This window comes from Dermochelys coriacea, chromosome 2 (genome assembly GCF_009764565.3).
Source record: "Dermochelys coriacea isolate rDerCor1 chromosome 2, rDerCor1.pri.v4, whole genome shotgun sequence".
Taxonomy (NCBI): Eukaryota; Metazoa; Chordata; order Testudines; family Dermochelyidae; genus Dermochelys; species Dermochelys coriacea.
In genome coordinates this window covers 155,822,110-155,842,989 of record NC_050069.1, presented here as the reverse complement: position 1 = coordinate 155,842,989, position 20,880 = coordinate 155,822,110, and the positions used below count along the sequence as shown (strand labels likewise).

General features: G+C 37.4%; 1 protein-coding gene across 2 annotated transcripts in view; it reads right to left on the bottom strand.

Moving 5' to 3' along the window:
• ERP44 (endoplasmic reticulum protein 44) overlaps positions 1–20,880 on the bottom strand; it is a 120,926-nt gene that overhangs the window by 96,499 nt on the left and 3,547 nt on the right. Inside the window, exons 1-2 of one of the 2 annotated variants that reach the window (XM_043508535.1) lie at positions 2,516–2,648; positions 1,736–1,808 (exon numbers count right to left, since the gene is read on the bottom strand). In XM_043508535.1, the coding sequence (XP_043364470.1) occupies positions 1,736–1,808; positions 2,516–2,518 (76 nt within the window). In that variant the 5' untranslated portion in view covers positions 2,519–2,648. Of the gene's footprint in view, positions 1–1,735; positions 1,809–2,515; positions 2,649–20,880 lie in introns of those variants that run through there. The other variant, XM_038388560.2, reaches the window with a different exon arrangement.

Here is a 20,880-nt window from a genome sequence, read left to right as displayed (position 1 = left end):
GAAAAATTTAGTCAGACAAAACACAGTCAAAGTTTACCCCTAGGCAAACTGGGTATTTATTAGGTTCTAGATGAAGAATGTTCATGCAAGGAACATACATCTGACTGCATAAAGCAAACACAATAAGACAGCAATAACTGATTTGTCAATTTGTCTGTGTATTTCAAATTGGGTGAATCACTGTGGTGTCTGGATATCACTTACAAAAATAAAAGCATAATTTATCCAAGGAAGACTACTAGGATCTTTTGCAGGTTTCAGCTGCTTGTTGATCTCTCTCAAACATTTTATTGACAGATTTTTGTTATATAAAATCTTCCTGTGATACCCTGGCACCCCCTTATTCACCACCGGCATGTAATTAGGATACGTTTTGCACAAAGTATGCATTGTTGTGAGGTATCATTCTAAAAGTCTTGATCTGCTAGACATTAATATCCTGTTGGACTGTATGTGCTATCGTCGTATGTGAAGCTATGAAGTTTGGCTATGTATGAATAACATGTTGTGAGGTTGAAAACACCCACAAGCAGCCTTTCAGGTACAATAGTAAAAAGGTCAAACAATGTTAATGGCTTATTGAGGAAATGCACACAAGCAAACTGTGTACAACAGGAACTGTGTACAACAGAAACCTCTCATATATAGCTCTACACAATGGGAACTGTTTGACTCATGTCACACCAAAAGAGCTTTCCAAAAAGTGGGAAGAAGATATAAAAGGGGATCATGACGTGATGGTACCTCATTCTCCCTACAACACCACAGCTGGAAAGACCTGAGGAACAAACACTGAACTGGGGGAAGTGATGGTCCTAGGCTAAAGGGATTTCTAGCCTGTGTATTAAAGCCTGGGAAACCCAAGCTGCAAAGCAAAGGCAGCTTGTGCCTCAAGAATCTGCCAGCCTGTTTATCACTCAGAGTGACAATTTGCTAATTCATCTCCAACCTATCTAGTATGTTAAACTCAGTTTGTGTTTTTGTTTATTTACTGGGTAATCTGCTTAGATCTCTTTGCTATCACTTATAATCATTTAAAATCTATCTTTTTATAGATAATAAACTTATTTTATGTTTTAATCCAAACCAGTACGAGTTTGACTAAGGTACCTGGGGAAAATCTCAGCTCATTTACCACAAGCTATGCATGGTCCTCTTCACATTGAGGGAGAGACGGACCGAGTATTAAACCTGTATACTGGCCAGATTGACCAGGGCAGGATGGTACTGCTCTGGGGTCCTAGGCTGGGAGGCTGGAGGTTAGAGAGCCTGCATGTAACTGCAACTGGGTGTGTCCCTACTTGTGTGAATGCTGGTGAAAGTGCAAGCTTGGAGTACTTTGCAGCTTGTCACAGCAGCACAGTATGAGAGGGAGCCCAGGCTGGTGGGTCTGAGGGCTCAGTGGTACCCCAGTTCCAGGTGGCACCCTGGGGGGAACCCGTCACACTTCCCACATTCACTAATAATGTATTCATTTCAGACATCAAGTGTTTTCTTAGTCTCTTAAAATCCTAATTTAAACAACAGCAAGATAATTTTCAAAGTAACCCTTCCGTTCAGAGAATCAATTCTGGGAAAAGACACTGACAAAAGTGTAATACTTAACACTTCTATTTATATAGCAATTTTCAAAGCACCGGTCAAAAATTATCTGACAATAACCCACACTTGTTTTACACACAAGTAAAGAACAATTGTAGAAACATGCAAAGACAAGAAGTTTCAAAGTACTTACTTAAAATGTCATCTATATTTCCACTATCTAGACTTGTTATTTCACTCCTTGCTGGATTCAGAAGCCACGATACCTGTAAAAAGAAACAGGTTTTAAATCTATATTTAACATTTATAATGTTTCAACATTGAGAAATAACGTATCTCACAGATTTTAAACATCATAGGTTAAAAATGACAATACACAACATAGCAAAAATTCAAGTAGTTTCAGGAAAAGGCACTACAAGTTTGTAATTAAACTTTATTTACCGATGTATAAATCCCTCGTGCAGTTAAAGTATTATCTGGTTATAACCTATTCAATTTTTCTCCCTATTCTTTCAGTTCTAAATACGTTCAGTAAATATTACAGGTAATTTCTATGCCTTGAAGAAAAAAAAAAATCTCTATTCAGAAATTTATATTTTTAAAAACAGAAGACGACCAGTCCATTTAATCCTAGCAGTGAAATGAAAGCCACATATTAGCAATCCAATTGTCTTACTCCACAGAGAAAGATTTAGGAGTACAGTGTTAGCCCCATCTAAGAGGGGTTTTTTTTGTTTGTTTTGTTTTAAATTGCAGTTGTGCCCAGCTAAACTAGCCTTGTTTTCATATCCTCATTTTCTATGGTTCCTTACATCTCTTCAGTCCTCGAATGCAATGGCATTCAATTGTATTAAACGTTTATAGAACCTATCACCATGACAGTTAGAGGCTTCAATTACAAAATTAAGTTACATATCTGGACTCAATGTAATTACTATGGCAATACCAAGTTCTATCCACATTTACTTACCATTTGTTTTAAAAAAAGAGTCTAATAGCGTGATTAGCAGTTAAATGTAGAAAAAACATTTCAAGCCAGATAAGATATAATCAATAACAGATGAGGTTTTGGGTATCACATTGCCTTCCATTCTCCTCTCTGCAAAGATTAAGATTCCTCTGTGGTGCAGGGAAATCTGGAAGGTGGAGAGGGGGCAAAAGCACCAAAGGAACACATATGAGAACTAGACAGTTTCACTTGCAGCTGTGTGAAGAAACCACACTAGCTTACCACACTAGCTTATCAATTTCACTTTTCGTGCATAGACACAGGCGCTGAATGGTCTCCTGCATAGACCATTCCTAAAGCAGAAATCAGCCATCACAGAAGGAAAGGTGGAATAGAAGACAAGACACACCACAGCTAAATCCTCACTAATAAAATAGGAGAAATTTAACCACAGGATAACTAATGCTCATTAGGTTTCAGAGTAGCAGCCATGTTAGTCTGTATTCGCAAAAAGAAAAGGAGTACTTGTGGCACCTTAGAGACTAACAAATTTATTTGAGCATAAGCTTTCGTGAGCTACAGCTCACTTCATCGGATGCATTTGGTAGAAAATACAGAGGGGAGATTTATATACACACTCTCCTTACAGTGTGTATGATAAAACCCATTGTTTCATGTTCTCTGTGTGTGTATATATAAATCTCCCCTCTGTATTTTCCACCAAATGAATCCGATGAAGTGAGCTGTAGCTCACGAAAGCTTATGCTCAAATAAATTTGTTAGTCTCTAAGGTGCCACAAGTACTCCTTTTCCTAATGCTCATTAGCTATCCCACTGTAAAAACATAGTGGAGACAAGACACTGTACTTTTACCACAATGTAAATGAGGCAAGGTCAACCCTGGAGTAGTAGGAGGAGCATAAGACTGCTGACCTCACCTAGTTACCTCATTTTGAATTATACAAGTGCCCTATCTCCATTTAGGATATTACAGTGAGATAAACTATTGTTAAGAGAGAGATTGAGAGAGAGAGATCTTTTTGTCAATTAAGGCAAAGCCTTAAAGGAAGAGGTGGACCAAGAATCCCAGGAAAGGTGGAGAAGGGAAAAAAAACAGAAGCAAAATTGCCTCATTTGGGATGGAGATTGAGTTTATTTTTGCTCACATTAACAGTACTTGTAATTATTGTATTGTAGCATAAATGAGACTTGCAGCCCTAAGTCTATGTATACTTTTCAAGTGGTATGTGAAGGGATGTAAGCAAAGTCTCTCTTTTTCCCCTATTGGGATTATCTAGCTTTTATTATCAATTCCCATTAAGCATCTATGATACTGATTTTAGATTTTCTAGAATCCAGTACCAACATAATTCAAGTGACAGGTCTCCCTTAGATGTTAGGAACATTGGAACATTCAATTAGGCATATGTAAATCAGCTTGGAAAACCATGGTAACATGAAACAGTAAGGCGTTATCTGTATCACTCAACCTGGTCCTTTTTGATTTTCTAAAAAACAACGGTATCTAGGGGAAAGCTTATAGAAAGCAAGATGTCTATTACTGAGACAGTGTATCTACAGTAGCTGTTTTTCAGTACCTCTCTCATACATGGACTGTTGAAGTCTTGGAATTCTAGTCTATATAGGTTTTTATACCATGGTCATCACCATGGTATCTGAAGGCCTTCCTGCCGTGCATTAAGCAATATGACTACACACCTGTCTCACTTGTTGTCTTCTCGGGGAGAGAAGTTTGTGCACTAGAGTGTCAATTTGGTAGGGTTTCAGTTTGGGTTTTTAAAAATATATACATTGCTATATATTTACATAACAGAAAGCAAGGTCAAGAAAATGCATCTTGCACTTGGAGTGGAAGTTTGTGATGGTCCTTAATTCCTGGAGGAGTTCATTCCACAGCTTCAACCCAGCTCCAGAAAATGTTCCATCTCCTCTACAGATTAGATTTATCCTTACTGCAGAATTGTGAAGTCCCAAAAATCTGAGAGTCTGAAATTATTTCCCTGAAGACTACTGGGTTTTGACTAATCTCCTCTGATGTTCTTCCCATTAAGACAAGAACATGACGTCCAGATACCTTCTCCACTTTACTCCACTCTTGAAAGACATATGCAATCACAGTGATATTGTCAGATATTACCATGTTGCTCTGGTTTTGTTGGATAGGCTGAAGATTAATTAGGGACAGCTGAACTAACTCCAGTTGCAATAGTTTTAGAAGGATGATAAAGAGAAGAGAGAATCACTGCTTGAAAAATCCTGAAAAACTAAGAAAAAACCTCCCGAAAGTGGGACCTTCTAAGATGTACCACACAGGTCTGCAGAGGAACCTTTGTGACAGGCTTCTGTGTGACGCTCCACCTGCATTGCAATTTCAGCATGTCAGATCCCCTGACATATCAACCTGAAAGGGTCTAATATCTTAAAGCCACAAAGCTGTCGCTAGCATAGTGTTACTGTAGCAGTGGCCACAACTTTTGAAAACAAATTTTATCACCTGCATGTTTATTGTGGTAACCTGGTTTCAGAGTCAAAATACTAGTTTTACATTATCATGGTGTTTAGTAATATATACTTACTTTAAATGGGGCAGGAACTCCCCAAGTTTTTATGTTTATATTTGTAAAATACATCTTACCACGATATGCATGTACTTTACTGAAAACCAAGTACAGGGTTCACTGACCAAGATAAGACCATACCCCAATCCAGAGAAACAAAATATAAACTAGCATTTCCCAATACAAACACGTGCGGCAAACCCTTTAAAGAGAGAAGCCTTAAAGAAAAAGTAAAGCCTTAAAGAAAAAGTAAAAGTTTGGTAGCTTTCTTGAAGTCTGTTATTGCATCAAGGTTTGGTACAACTAGCTGTTGAAACAAAGCCCAAAAAACAGAGTCTTCAGATATTGCAGTGAAGATAGAGCGGCACTTAGACACTTATTTCTCATTTTTGTTAAAACTAGTGTACAGTATACCTTTCCCCAAAGCTCCATTAGTCTGAAGATACTGAAATATTCCATTTTTCACGAGAAGAATGAAGTTCAATATCTTTATAAAAAGATGTGATATATCAACATATTGACAAAACAACAGCTGAGGATGGCAAAAACTTCATAATGGATGGATAAGGCTAAATGTAAAAAAAAAAAAAAGTGCATCTTCTTATATGAAACCTTATGCCAATCATTATGGAACATTTATGTTCAGTTCAGAGGTTTTTAATATATAAACTGCCTAAGGCAAGAAAACATCGCCTTTTGACCCAATAATCCAGTTGTCCCATGAGATGAAAGAAGTTTTTTTTTAAATTACTATTAATATTCAACATGAAGGGAGATACAGTTTCCTTATTTAAATTGCTAAGAAGCTACACTGTTCTGACAAATTTTATCTTGGCTTCTAGTGAAATCTATGAAAGCCACCCTTGCGCAACAAACAAGATTCTTTTGAGGAAATCATCTCTGAATGTCAATTGCATTCTTGTTCAAAAACAGGCATTGAAGGTATGCTTTTAAAAGCATACTGCTAAACAAAAAGTGTCAGAACAAAAATATTTAGGTAATCAGAAAGTAGTAGTATATTTAAAAATATTTATTTAGATTAAATAATAATAAAAAAAGACACCTATAAGACCTCTAGATACCTTGACACTTACTTAATCTTATAATTGTATAATACACACAGCAGCTTTTAAAGTCAAACTTCAAACAGGAACAAATTAACTCAACTCAGCCAACAAATCCACTACGAAAACCTTTTCACCAACAGAGTTTCATGGAATACACCTTCAACGGTCTCCAAGAACTTTATCAAATAAATGGCTATTATGGTATTTACTACTAAGCAAGAGCTATCTTAGAGTTTCATTGGGTCTATTTGTAACCTCATAACTTTCTAAAACATTCTCCTTTGTAGTTGAACTTAATACTTTGTTTCAACCCAAATGTGATTTTTGGTAGAAAGTCTCAGTGAGATCAGTTTCCCTATTCTTAAGCGATAGAAGAATGGGGGACGGGGGGAATACTCACTGTGAAAAGGAGACTTTTTGTACATTTAATAATTAATAATGGACTGATCTTGAGATAAACATACACTTAAGTAGAACATGGAGTAACCTGGGCTTCTTATTAACAGTTCCTATGTACCTTTTGATGGCAGTTTCCTCCTCTAAAAGTTCCAGTGGAAGAACAAGCCAAGTATGGCCAAAAGAAACGGGAAGTTAGTGCACATCTACAATACATTCAAGTCAAGGGAACTGGATACAACACTGAATCAAATTGTAGCATCAGTGGTACTTTGCTCATATTCCATATACAGGCTACAGCCTTGGACATGTCCAATGCACACTACAAATTGGAACAGATCTGCAGACTTGGCTGTACCTGGTATAGATGGGACCTTAGGGTAAATATAATGGAAAAAGACTTAAGATAAAGTTGGCTGATCTTAATAAAGGACTTGCCACACTGGATTAGACCATGGTCCATCTAGTCCAGGATCCCATCTCTTGAAAGATGCTTCAGAGCAAGGTACAAGAAACCCCATAGTGGGCAGTTACAGAATAATGTCCACCGTAGAAAAAAGAAAATTCCCCTACCTCTGTCACGTAGGGTTTGACTTATGCCCTGAAGCATTTAATATCTGTTCCAACCCCAACTATGCACCAATTTTTTTTTATCCTAAGGTGACAGCAATGTTACTCAATACCCACATTGCATATCCAAATTAATGAGTTCCATGTTACTACTATTATACTTTATTCTCTGATTATTAAGTGAATCTTTCCCCCACATTTTCCTCTATTCATTGGTGTTTGCACACACTAATTGCTAACTGAACAGAAGAAGCAGACCTGGATAGGCAAAATCAATTTGTCCTTAAATTTCTTATTTTAAATACTTCCTTGCAAAAATACTGCAGTGGTTTAAATGAGTGTGTGAATAAGACAGTCTTAAAAAGCAAGCACTAGACTAGACCTATGGTATTTCAGGTTTTCTTTCTTTTTTTTGAAAATCACATCATGAAATAGAGGTCTTCACTTCCAGTATAAACTGTCTGGAGGATATAGGTAATCTATTATTCCCTGGAGCATCACGGTTTCTAATTAGCATTGCATCTGAAAGGCGACTAACAGTAATAGCTTAGTTTAGTCTCACTAAACCTTTCATTTACCTTTCTTTCTGCTAAAGGCACATGACCAACTGCCTCTCCTCGCTACCACGAAATTATTTTTGTGCCTGGCAAACAGCTCTATCCCATTTCTAATCCAGATTGACATATTGGAGCTACTATCTGAAGCCCTAACCCCACAGGATTCTGTGGCTGACTTTCAATCCCCAGGTACATTTCTCTTTCTGCATAGTGTTAATCTTCTGCTGCTTTGAGATTTGCATTAACCTGGAAGGCAACAGGAAGCACAAGGGTTTGCAGCCTGTTGCAGGTGGATACAAATTGTGAGCAATCCCAGGAGAAAGTAGCACTGAAACTGACAGCGAGGTCAGTTTAACCCTTAATTGGTACAGAAACTCCCAAGAGTGATCCTGAACATTCCCATAATTAAGATTTATTGAATACTGCCAGTCTTTATTTGGTGATTAAGCACAATACCAGGTTTCAGAGTAGCAGTGCAAGGCACTGAATTTAGCTGTATAAAGTGGAAATCTGTCAACTTCATGAAGCACAATACCGTTTGCTATTTTTTGTACTATAAAGATGTTTCTCTGAACTAATTAGTTCATAAAGCTTTCATAACGCTTCTTAAAAGTTTTTACTGAAAAAATGTGGTAGCAGCAACTTTTCATAACTACAACAATAAGAAAATAAGTTTTTTCTACTATTCGTATTTTTGTACAACAGCTATAGCTACAACTTGATTTGAAAAATATAAACATTATAAATACAGCCACTTAAAAAAAAAATCTATCTATTGTAGTTACAATCACTAACTTGGGAAACAGCTAACACAAACCAATCTGGATTATTTATATTTTGTTTTTTTATTTGAACCTGGTATTTCTAGCCTTATATTTACTAATTACTGTGAGAGCTGACATATCTATTTGGGCTACATTGTTCTGTAACAGTTGCACTGGAGTCACTAGGCAAATAGAGCAATATGTTAAATACAGGTAGGTTTTTTTTTTTTTTTTAATTAAAAAGCAGATGCAACTGGAGCACCTGAAAGCCTTTGCTAAATGCACTGCAAATCTTCTGCTACCCCTATAGGCAGGAAAAGAACATATCTGCTCCACTTTACCGAACTAACCACAACAGTGGGGGATTAAAAAAAAGGAACCAGATGGGGCTCAGACTTTTTCCAGTTACAGGAACAAAAATCCCATTTTGCCCCTCCAAAATGCCACCTACACAGAAGAGAACCTGGAAAGCTCTTTGAAAGAGACTGTCTTGATCCCTATAAAAATTGATCGCACCAATATGAAAGAAAGTGGAGTCATTTTGGGAAGCTGTCATCTTAGCTAAAAATTTTCAGGAACAAACAATTAGACCACATGCATTTTTAGCTTAAAGAAACAGAAAAGCTCCAGAAGAACTAGTCAAACCTAAAATCACTTATCAAATAGAACTCTTTACTGGAAAAAAACATTGAGAACTGCAAAATCAAGTCAAGATTTCAAATATCTTTGAATTTATGAAATTCCAGATTGTACTGATTCTGCACCCCAATCATAGCCAGGGCCGGCTTCAGGCACCAGCTTTCCAAGCATGTGCTTGGGGCGGCATTCAGATTGGGGCGGCAGTCCATGTCCCATGGACACAATTCGGCGGCAGCTCCACCGCTCTTCCCGCTGCTGTGGCTTTTGGGCTGCAGCTCCGCTTGGCAATTCAGTGGTGACTGATTGGGAAGGCAAAATTGGTAGAGCCGCCCCTGATCATAGGAAATCTTAACCTTAAGTGACTGGAACTAGCTATGACAAGTGATCCTATTGAGGTGGAAAGGAGTTGGATTGTTATCATGACATATATCTGACAGGAAGAAAATCATGGGGGGGAGGAACCCATCTAAACGGCCTCCATTACTACAGCATACTATACTTTTGCTTTGCTTCAGAAACCAATGAGCTAATCAGGTTCCACCTTTCTAGAAATATTTCCTAATTAATTAATTCAGTTTTCTGGATTTTGTTTTGATAGTTTTAATTAGACTGTCATAAGATTTTTCTTTAGCTAGATCAAAGTACAGCTATCCATTTTTATCTATTATATTTTTAAAATATCTTTCTTTGGAAAAATTAGGTAGGGTCACTTCTACTAAAATGCCTTCTAAAATGCAATTTAAAAAATTAATTGAATACATTAAAGATGGCATGTCATTTTTCATTGACATTCCCTCTCCGAAGGAGATTATATATGTGCACTGAGTAAAGCCATGCCTCAATTTTTGCTTTCTCATTTTAGTATTTGATTAGGTAGCCATGACCATCTCTTTCAAGAAAAGAAATTTATTAACAGGATTTTTAAATCTATAACAACTAGTCATCACTATTATAAGAACAGTCATACTGGGTCAGATCAAAAGTCTATCTAGCCCAGTAACCTGTCTTCTGACAGTGGCCAATGCCAGGTGAGACAGAGGGAACGAACAGAAAATCATCAAGTGATCCATTCCTTGTCGCCCATTCCCAGCTTCTGGCAAACAGAGGCTAGGGACAACATCCCTGCCCATCCTGGCTAACAGCCATTGATGCATGTATCCTCCACAAATTTATCTAGTTCTTTTTTGAACCCTGTTATAGTCTTGACCATCACAACATCCTCTGGCAAGGAGGATGGGCTAAGTAGATAAAGGAGTATCCACGGCTTCTGTGTTATGGATGTGCTGCTCATATGATGCAGCTTTTCAATGTTGATGTTGAATATCTGACAACTTTATTATACGTGACAAAAGTGAAAAGCATTGTCAAGTTTTTAAAAAACAAACAAGTACCAGCAGCTATTTTTCAGAATCAGTTAGTACGGCACTCAATTTCATCCACATTACCTGTCATACTCAATGGGCATCTTCTATTATCTAGCTCTTCAATCAGCTGCTGTTGAAGAAAAGGTGGCCAAGTCTTGTCCCCGAGTAATCCGCACTGACATTTTTGATGATGTCATCTTTTGGATGCAAAACTCATTCATTTCACTGTTTGAACCTGTAGCTGAGTTCATTCAGAACATGTAAAGAGAAGATTACTCAGCTTGTGCAGTAACTGAGGTCCTTCAAGATGTGACCCCCTGTGGGTGCTCTACTCCAGGTGACAGTGGTCAGTTTGGGGAATCAGAAATGCAAATACCAGAAATAGACTGCAGACCACCACTGCTGAAAAGTAGTGACCATGTATCAAAATTCAAGAAGAAAATGGCAGATGAAGAATTGATTCAGTATTCATCAGATGAAGGGGATACCGATTAATGTGGTTAATGTGATTATGACAATGAAAAAGATAGAGATGAAGCAGATTAAGAAAAAGAAGATAGTGAAATGCAAGATCCCTGAAGAACTGGTCTGCTGCCTGACTAGTATATGTGCATTTAAAAATGACTCTTAAAAAATATTTGCTCTCTGATTGTTTTATTTCTATTTAATTTCATTTTTTTCTTTTGTAACTTCAGTCTTGAATAATGTTCACATTTAAATATTAGTCTAACATTGCTAAAAGGTAATTATTCTTCCTTTTTTAGAACTTTGTTTAATTATTTTTTGCATTTTTCTCTGTTAAAATAACTCAGTTAAGTTACTTTTTTGTCATTAGACATGAATATCTAAGGTGAAGTCTATTGAAAACCATAAAGGTTGACTTTTTTTGTTACTGTTCTAATAAACTGTTGCTTTAAAATATTTGAAAATTTTTCATCGGTCAAATGCCCAACCCTACTATAGCTGTTTAATGAAGATCACAAAGAGATTTCATATAAAATACTCTTCGTGCTCCAAAATGGCTGAACTAATTTTGCTTATACTACAAAAAGAGAGATTTTCTCCTTTGGGCAAAGACAAACCTGGGAAATTTCAGCCTGAAAAGTGAAAGATTTGAAGAGATGGCCTGCTGAAAGCAGGTGTTAGAATGGAAAGCTTAAATACAGAGGTTCCTACCACAACACACAATCTAATTCTTTCTTTAATCCAAAGATTTATTTTATAATCTGAAATAAATAAAAGTCAGATTTCCTAGTCATAAGAGGTTCCATCCCTTGGCTAAATCAAGGATTTCTCAAAAGTTAACAGAGGGAGAATGGCTTTAGCATTTAGCAATCTATTTGAATCAAAGCATGAATATTTTGTGAAAAAAATTACATTAATCTGGCTCAGGACATAAAAATAGATACAGTGATTTTAACGTCTGGGAGACGAGAGGTGATCAAAATGAATATTTCAGATAAAATAATCTCACCGGAAGGAATTTCTCACAGGTTAACATACATATCTTTATACTGAAAGATAAATTAGAAAATATCTTCTTCATAGCTGAGGGCGGATGCCCCCCATATCTATGAATCATGTTCATAATCTGAAGGTATTGTTGGAACCATAGCTACTGTTGGACAATCACATAGCAGTCATGACCAGAAATACTCCCCTCCCCAGCACCCATCTGCATCTGATTAGGATACTGTGGCAGTTTCTTTTAGACAAAGACCTTTCCACTGCAAGCCATGCCTGTGTCATCTCCAAACTGGACTACTATAGTGTGCTCCATGCAGGGCTATACCTTAATATTTAGCTTGACTCTGCAGGAGTACATTGCTCCTGTGCTCCCTTATTTGCACTTTGGTTTCAGGATTAAGTTTAAAGTGTTTGCTCTGATCTGAGACCAACTCTCCCCGTGCCCTGCTGTCACAATTGTGATCAGAGGAACTTGAGCTGGATTTTCCTTTGATTTAAAAAGAGAAAGGGCTCATGGTAAAGCATACCACATGAGCATCTTAGGCTTTGGAACAAACTCTCTTCCCTTAATTCAAAATAACCTGTCAGTAGATCTTCAGGTGTACCTATTTACTCTTCTTTGCTGATAGAGAAGTTTGATGTAAATCAAAATCTATGCAGGAGTAGGAAGTTTTGTTAAGGCTGATATGTTTTGGCTTTTTGCCAGTTTTTCATTTTATTCCTGTAATTATTGCAAAAATTACCTAGAGGTGGTGTCGTTCATAAAAATACACATTTGGGAAGTGAAAACAGGAGAAAAAAGCATAAAATGATGTAGGACAGCACAGATAAAAGATATCTTATTTTACCCCGTTTATGAAACTAATACTATTCAGCAGACTTAATAGTGTGGATTTCGTCTTGAAAACTGAGCAAACACATTCCCATTTATTAACCTCGTTTTAAAGGGCAATACTGCATAGAAGTGCTGTGTCCTTTCAGACAGCTTCTGTTTTAACCTAGAGGTGGCTTCACTTCAGGGACAGGTGAAGGAGTATAGCTTAGGCTACCAGTGAACTTCATAATGTTGCAATGCTTTAAGAAGAATGCCATTATATAAAACTAAACTAAACCAGATTAGTGGGCTGGAATGTAATGTAACCATTGTGACACATCCTTACCCCCCAATCCCATTTTCCCAAAGGGGGCAGAAGATAAAACTATAACTGCTAGAGAATGCAGGTAGATAGAAAGCAACCTCAGTCTTTGATATTGAAATGTTATTGTTTTGTTAATGCTGCTGCTGCCTACAACTTGTCAGTCAGAGTTAAATGTAAGGATACAGAAATGTTGCTATTTGATCAGTTGAGTTATCTTTGTTTAGTTCTAGGTAGTCCTTGCTTTCAAGCAGATTAAAGACATACAGACTCCAATATTTTCATAGAGAGAGAGGTGTGTGTGTGTGTGTGTGGATTAGAAGCAAGACTTCTATCCTCACCCTCCATCTAATTTACCACTATATGACAGGTCCCCACCACCCCAGAGAAAACCCTGCATGCTGGCCTCAATCCACAATTCTGCTTTCACTGAACACACTCACCCAATTGAGGCTAGAGACCAGACACTCATCTGACCTTAGTATCTATGAATCTATGAATTTAATGGCACAGGCCATAACGTTTCACAGACTACCCTCCATGATCCCGTTCACCAACCCATTATGGGCTAGAAATTTTACCCAACACTTTCAATATTAGTGAGAGACCCCAGGCTCCACAGAAATTCTTCGTGTTCATCTTGAACATATAGGCAACAGATCTTCCTGAACAACCTACATGCTGTTATCTTGAGAGATACAGGTGACTGCTTGTATCACCAATCTCTGAGACTGGGTGGGAATGCACCCGTCAATTAATGTAACCATCAGGATGAGTTAAACAGAAGTTCCCCACCTAAGACAGAAAGGGGTTTTGAACCTTTTCAGGAGTTTGGACTGAGTAGATGGAAGGGTTTGCAGAGTATAATTTATGTTGGGGGTGGAGCAAGGGAGATGGAGAAGAGCATAGAAACTGAACAGGAGAGGGAGAGACAGACAGACAGACAGACACTGAGAAGCAAGAAGAAAGCCAAGCAGTAGCCTGCACAGCATGATCCTGGAAAAGCGAGAGCATGTTTTTGAGTTTGGTGTTGGCTAAAGAGGATTGGGACCAAGAAAGCCAAGAAATTGCTTCTTTTGTTCATGTTTCCTCCTGCATTTGGAGAAGCAGGACTTTGCACATTCCTTGTAAATAAACAGGATTGCATCAAAGAAAATACCAGACTCCATTATGAAGGGACATACAAATGTTTAGCATATCTGGTATGTAAATACCTTGCAATGCCAGCTACAAAAGTGCCATGCAAATGCCTGTTCTCACTTTCTGGTGACACTGTAAATAAGAACAGGGCCGCATTATCTCTTGTAAATGAAACAAACTTGTTTGTCTTCGCGATTGGCTGAACAAGAAATAGGCTTAACAAGAAGTAGGACTTGTAGCCTCTGAAGTTTTACATTGGTTTGTTTTCGAGTGCAGTTATGTAACAAAAAAATAAATCTACATTTGTAAGTTGCTCTTTCACAACAAAAAGATTGCACTACAGTACATGTATGAGGTGAATTGAAAAAATACTATTTCTTTTGTTTATCATTTTTAGTGCAAATATTGACAGTCCTATTAAATATACATCCTCCTATCCAAATTTGGATAGGACCATAAGCCTCAAAGTTCTTGTTTGGTCACTTCAGTTATTTGGGAATAAAAAAGGCCCCCAAATTTTTCTTAAGTGGGGAAAAAATAAACTTAGGTTTACAATAAATAGGTTTACAGTGCTCCATAACTGTGTATACCCGAAGCAATTTAGCTTGGAGTTCCAAAGGAAGATTCAGCTTTGGGATGAGACTATGCATACAAAGTTACAGCCTAAAAGGACATTTTTCATGAAGTTACAAATAACTGAAAAGTGAAAAGGTTTAAAAATCTCTTCTAAACAAAGTCCTAAGGCTTGCTCCATACAAAAGTTAACACACACACACACACACACACACACACACGGAACAGAAAACCTAAGATTTTCAAATGTTTAATACACATTTCTCAGTATTTGGGGACTTGTCCTTTGAATTATCAATTTAAGAATGGTTTCAAAGTGGTAACCGTATTAGTCTGTATCAGCAAAAAGAATGAGAAGTACTGTGGCACTTTAGAGAATTTGTTTGTCTCTAAGGTGCGACAAGTACTCCTCAATTTAAGAACGTTAAGATTCATTTCTGCTAAACACTGCAGCCAGAGAGAGTTATTACAAGATAAATTGATCACTATATTGTTTTAGGTTAACATCTTGTATACAGAATATCCAATAGCTAAAATTTAAACAGGATTACATATGTAAATATTTATATGGTTTTAACTAACATTGCTGTCATTTGTTAGTCCAAACGAAAATGAAAAAAAATCCTATCCCATCTTAATTATACTGTTTTTAACTACACCAGCTTTAAATGTCAATCAGAGGTAATCCCCAAGAGGCCCACACACTTGCTGAGTTGCCCTCACTAATTAATGGATCATTAGTAAGAAAGAACCCCTTACTGCTACCCTGTGCACCACATACTGTCTTAATTACCTTTGTAAAGCAACCAATTTGTCTTTCACTCATTTGGTCTGAAATCCCAAGTGATTTGACTCAAAAAGCTTTATGTATAAAAATGTTTTAAGAGAATTTCATTTTAGACATCAGACAAAAAAAAATTGGAGACAGTTTTCACCAAGATTTAAGAAAGAGGGTTTTAATAGTTAACTAAAAAAAATAGTTAAATGTGAAGTTGAGAGCACTAATAGTACAAGTAGAAAAACAATCCTTATAGAATCACAAATTTGCATATATCAATCAGACACAGTCTCTCTGCAGCTACTGACACAGCTGGCCATGAGGTACTGCTGATCTGATTACATGACATTGCTGGAGTAGATGGCACAGCACTACAATGGTTAGTCATTCCTTTTCAATAGTACCCAGAGAGTGATTTCCTCTTCCCTAGAAATCTTTGCCTGCAGAGTCCCCAAGGAAAGAAATCCATTCCTCTTCCTGTTGTATAGCTACATGAGACCACTTGGAGAAGTAGCAACATGCCAGGCACTCAACTGCCAACAATTTGACAACACAGTGGCATATCTCCTTTTCCACAGATGCAAAAACACAAACTCAAGTCAGGCATGATTAAAGTGAGGCTAAGCAAAAAGAAAAGACACTGAAGAACTGGTTGGGTTACCATCTTCCCCTTTAACAAGGGCATCTGGCCCAGTCCTCCTCTCCCAGCCCCTCATGTGTTGAAGTTGTGAAATGACTCAGGTTAATATCTGACTCAGCGCTGAGCCTAGAAGACCAGGTAGCATCAGTGATTTAAATAAAAAAAAAAAAAAAAAAAAAAAAAAAAAAGCTTTCTTCCACCTCCAGCTTGCTAGAAGTCTCATCTTTTCCTCCCAGAACTGATCGCAGTGATCTATGCATGTGTAACCTCCACATCAGATTACTGGAACTTCTTGTATTTGGAGCTTAAGGTGGCAGCAATGGGGAGACTTCAGATCATGTGAAATATGGCAGCCTGCTGCCTCAGTAGACAGGTCACCATAAGCACATTACCTCTGTGTTCTAATTCACTTTCATTGCTGCTTAAACTTTTAAGAGTGGGTCAGGACTCATCAACTCCTCCATCTACAATCCTCCAAGACAGCTTTGCTCTTCTGGGACAACACACTCAACAAAACCCAGGACAAATAATGAGAGAGCTGCAGACAAGTACAAAGCATTCGATTATGGAACAAGCTTCCAGAAGACTTCTGACTCATGCAGATTCTGACCACTTTCAGAGTATGTTATAAAGACAAAAGACATTCCTCTTTGACAACATTTCCCACTATGGCCAAATTAATGTGAAGAGAAGAGGGCAGGAGAAAGGAAAAACAATAAAACAGAACACATGAATACCCAAGAACACCTGCCTCTACTTGGGAAGGGAGAAGAGCAGGAGACTCACTAAGCCCTCTAGTGCCCTCATTATGCAGATTTAATACCTGACATGAAGTCGGCTTCTTAGATTGCGCATATAGAAAACTTTTGATGGATGAAATCCTGGTCCCAATGAAATCAACAGGAGTTTTTCCACTGACTTCAATGGGGCCGAGATTTCACCCTCATTGAGAATTACCACGACCCTTTGTGTACATCATAGCTGTCAAGAGGCCCAACATGATGTAATATTAAATACAGTTTTCCCAGCTGTTGAAGCAAGGCGTAGAGTCCAATGATCACCACTGGCTGAATCACCAGGCAGGCTCTAGAGAGCGTCACATAATTCAGTACCAACTGAAGTCTGCAAGTTCAGCGGGCTCATCTGGGGAATACGGTCAGGGAAAAATCATACCTCTGTGGGAGTTTTACATGTAACTATTTTAAATTGGAATGAGATGAATGCCTCTTAGCTTTCATGGTCAGTCAGCTCTTCACTAGAAGCATCCCTCAAAAAAAGAGGGAGATATGAAACAGCATGTTACACCTAGGGCTGTCAATTAATCGCAGTTAACTCACACAATTAACTCAAAAAATTAATCATGATTAATCGCAGTGTTAAACAATAGAATACAAATTAAAATGTATTAAATATTTTTGATGTTTGTCTACATTTTCAAATATATCTATTTAAATTACAATACAGAATACAAAGTGTACACTGCTCACCTTATATTATTTTTGAGTACAAATATTTGCACTGTAAAAATGATAAACAAAAGACAATATTTTTCAATGCACCTCATACAAATACTGTAGTACAATCACTTTATCATGAAAGTGCAACTTACAAATTATTTTTGTTTCATAACTGCACTCAAAAACAAAACAATATAAAACTTTAGAGTCTATAAGTCCACTCAGTCCTACTTTGTACTAAATTGTTCCAAAAAACCACTTCTCATTGTTATATTCAAACTTCCAGAGAAATAAACATCAGGCAATTTACTGCTTGTTTGTTTTGAGCCATTATGACAAAATGAAATGTATCATTCAATATATTCTCACTTCCAGGGTATAGTAACAGAACTGGTGTCAAACTGAAAGGATTTTCCGTGCGTCTTTTTAATTTGTGGGTATGTGCGAGGAGGCAAGTGGCGGGCAGGTGGAGGGGGTGAGGAAGAGTCCCGGACTGGCCAAAGCCCATAGCACACACTCTCCCTCGCTCCTGCCGTCCAGAGGAGCTCCAGGCTGGCCGAAGCCCCGAGCCCACACATCTGCCCGGAGCCCGGACCACCGGCAGCTCTGCCTCCCCTCTCCTCCTCCAAGCCACCCAGATGTTTTTCATTATTATTTGGACTTCTGTTGTGTCAAAGCATTTTTAAATTTACTTCAGAATTGTTATACAGACAACCACTTTTACCAAAAAAGCAAAAGAAACAATAATAAAAAAAGACAAAAATATGCAAAGCACCTTATTTGTGTCTCAATTCTATTAGGTCCAGAAAAGAACAGAGACAATTGTGCATGATTTTTATTATTGAGTCCACAAAAAAACAACCCAAAACCTTATATAAATAAATTACAAAGATCTGGATGTATATATGTGCATATTACTTTAACAACTTTAGGAAAAATAAATAATTTTAGGAAAAAGTGTCAGTGAGGCCACCAGCAAGAGTTGGTGGCCGCACTCTGAGGCCACCAAAAAATCTCTTGCAAAAACCCCTGGCCTAGAGAGCCCCTGCCCTCATAGAACAAGGGTGTAGAGCCCCTAAGTTGAAGGAAAAAGGAACTGAGGCTTGCACAGGAGCCCAGTGGACACTGATACTCCCTTGCAGGGAGCTGCTTAAAGGCTTTTCTTCACCTTTCTTTTGTTTAACCCCTTCTATGAACTACGGGCTACTTGTTGACATCACCGGGGACACAGATGGGACGACACAGTCAATATGCTCCAGCTGGAAAGTGAATACCAACCGTCTAAAAAGACACCCTGCAGAATCTGCTGTGGTGAAGATGGAGTTATTGGACTCATGTGCATGCATTCCCCATGGAGCCTAATGGGAATGTCCTACCATGGACTGATTTGTGACACCAGGCCTAAAGGAGGCCAAAAACTTCAAACTCAATCAAGATCTGTTTCAATTTAAAGCTGAACTTGAAACTCGTTGGTAGTTCACTGACCGACGCATGTTTTAAAGCCATTATCCTCAACACCTACAAATGCTTTGGTAGGTAAGCTGCACACTGAAAGAGCCTCTGGAGAAAGTGAACTTAAAATTCAGGGTATAAGGTCAATATCAGCAAAGAATAATATCTGATATTAGTAACTTGTATTAACTTAGAGGGAGGAGTGCATAGGCATAAATCAAGACTGTGTGTACAGTCGGTGACATCAAGCCATACAACGAACAAGTGACATTACATGATATCCATCTAAAAATTAAAGCTATTTGCTACCGAGAAAATGAGCTGAGCTTTAAGAATCAGCAACTTAAAAAAAAAAAAAAAAAAAAAAAAAAAGCAAAACCACAGGTAAGAAATACTTTTTTAAAAAGTTGCCAGCTATTTTAAACAACAATTTTTTTTATTTGGTCAGTTTCTTCCTACTTTTATCGTTTTGCCTCTCTTACTCCTGTATACCGTTTTCCCCCCACTTTCACCTTGAGTGGCCTCTCAAAGACCTCAAATTCAGTTTTTATAACATAAATAATACTTAGCAAAGAGAACTAACAATCCATGTATCTATCATGGCCCAGATTGATTTCCACTTACTTACCCTGTCTCTTTTTCCCTTGGAGATCATATGTTCTACATGTCTGTGCAGCATCTAGAACCTTTTGGAAGCTATCAAAACTATATACATAAAAAGGGTCTTGTACACCAACACAAAAGCCAATCCCAAAAGTTTGCTGTGTGCATAATCCTGGAAATAGTGGATATGAACAATAAAGGACATGTTTTTCCCACATGAAGAGTTTGTAACATATTTTAGTAGGTAGACAGAATAAAAATGATAGGCAAAAATATTGCTATCTTATCTGAAAGATCTAAAGTTTGACTGATTTTCTTTTGACATTGTGTTAAGCAGGCACACGTCAGAAATCTATTTCCATGGGGATATTGTTACACCCTATATTATAATAATCTGTGCCTATTAAGAGGCATGATGGTGAGTGACCTGACTCAAACAGGTAAGTGTAGTGATCTCTTTCAACACAGGACCAATATTGATGTGCAATTTGGGGTATTACCCTGATAATATCAAGCACTGCAACTTTGTTCTGTGTTTTTCCCCCCTCACACATCTAGTTACTTTTTAATCACATACATGAAAAGTTGCAGTAGATGATCTATTTATGAAGAGATTTGCAGCTAAACTATATGGAAGTTCTTGATCTCATTACTTACTGATTTTTTGAAGCATAAGGCTATTTGCATGAAATCTGTATACACGTAGACTGCACTAATAATTAAAGAATAAAACTTTCTTTTAACTTATACACATTGTTTTTCAGTCTTGTATTTCCCAATTTCTACTGAGTTCTTGCAACAATAAAAGCTTGATTCTTTTGTTATATGTAAGGGTTCCAATAACCATAGTTGAACAATGCTCATAAATATGCAACTAAAGCTATTGTATCATTGTAATAAAAATACAGGATTTGAACTCTTTGTATAAGCAGCAAGCTATACGCAGCCATAAACAGTTATGAAATTTCATATATCTGGATACTGATATGGATGGTAAAACACTTACAATAATTTAACCAGTCTTTGTAGCATGGTGCTACATGGAGGGGTTTTCATTTAAATGCAGAGTATTTTTGGTTATCAACTGTCTGAAATATAGCAAACCAATTCCCAATAGGAGGCTGAGATGAAGTATGCTCAAATCCTGTATTTCATATTCCAAAACGGCACTGAGTTCTTTTCTGCTCATGTTATTAGCATTTCT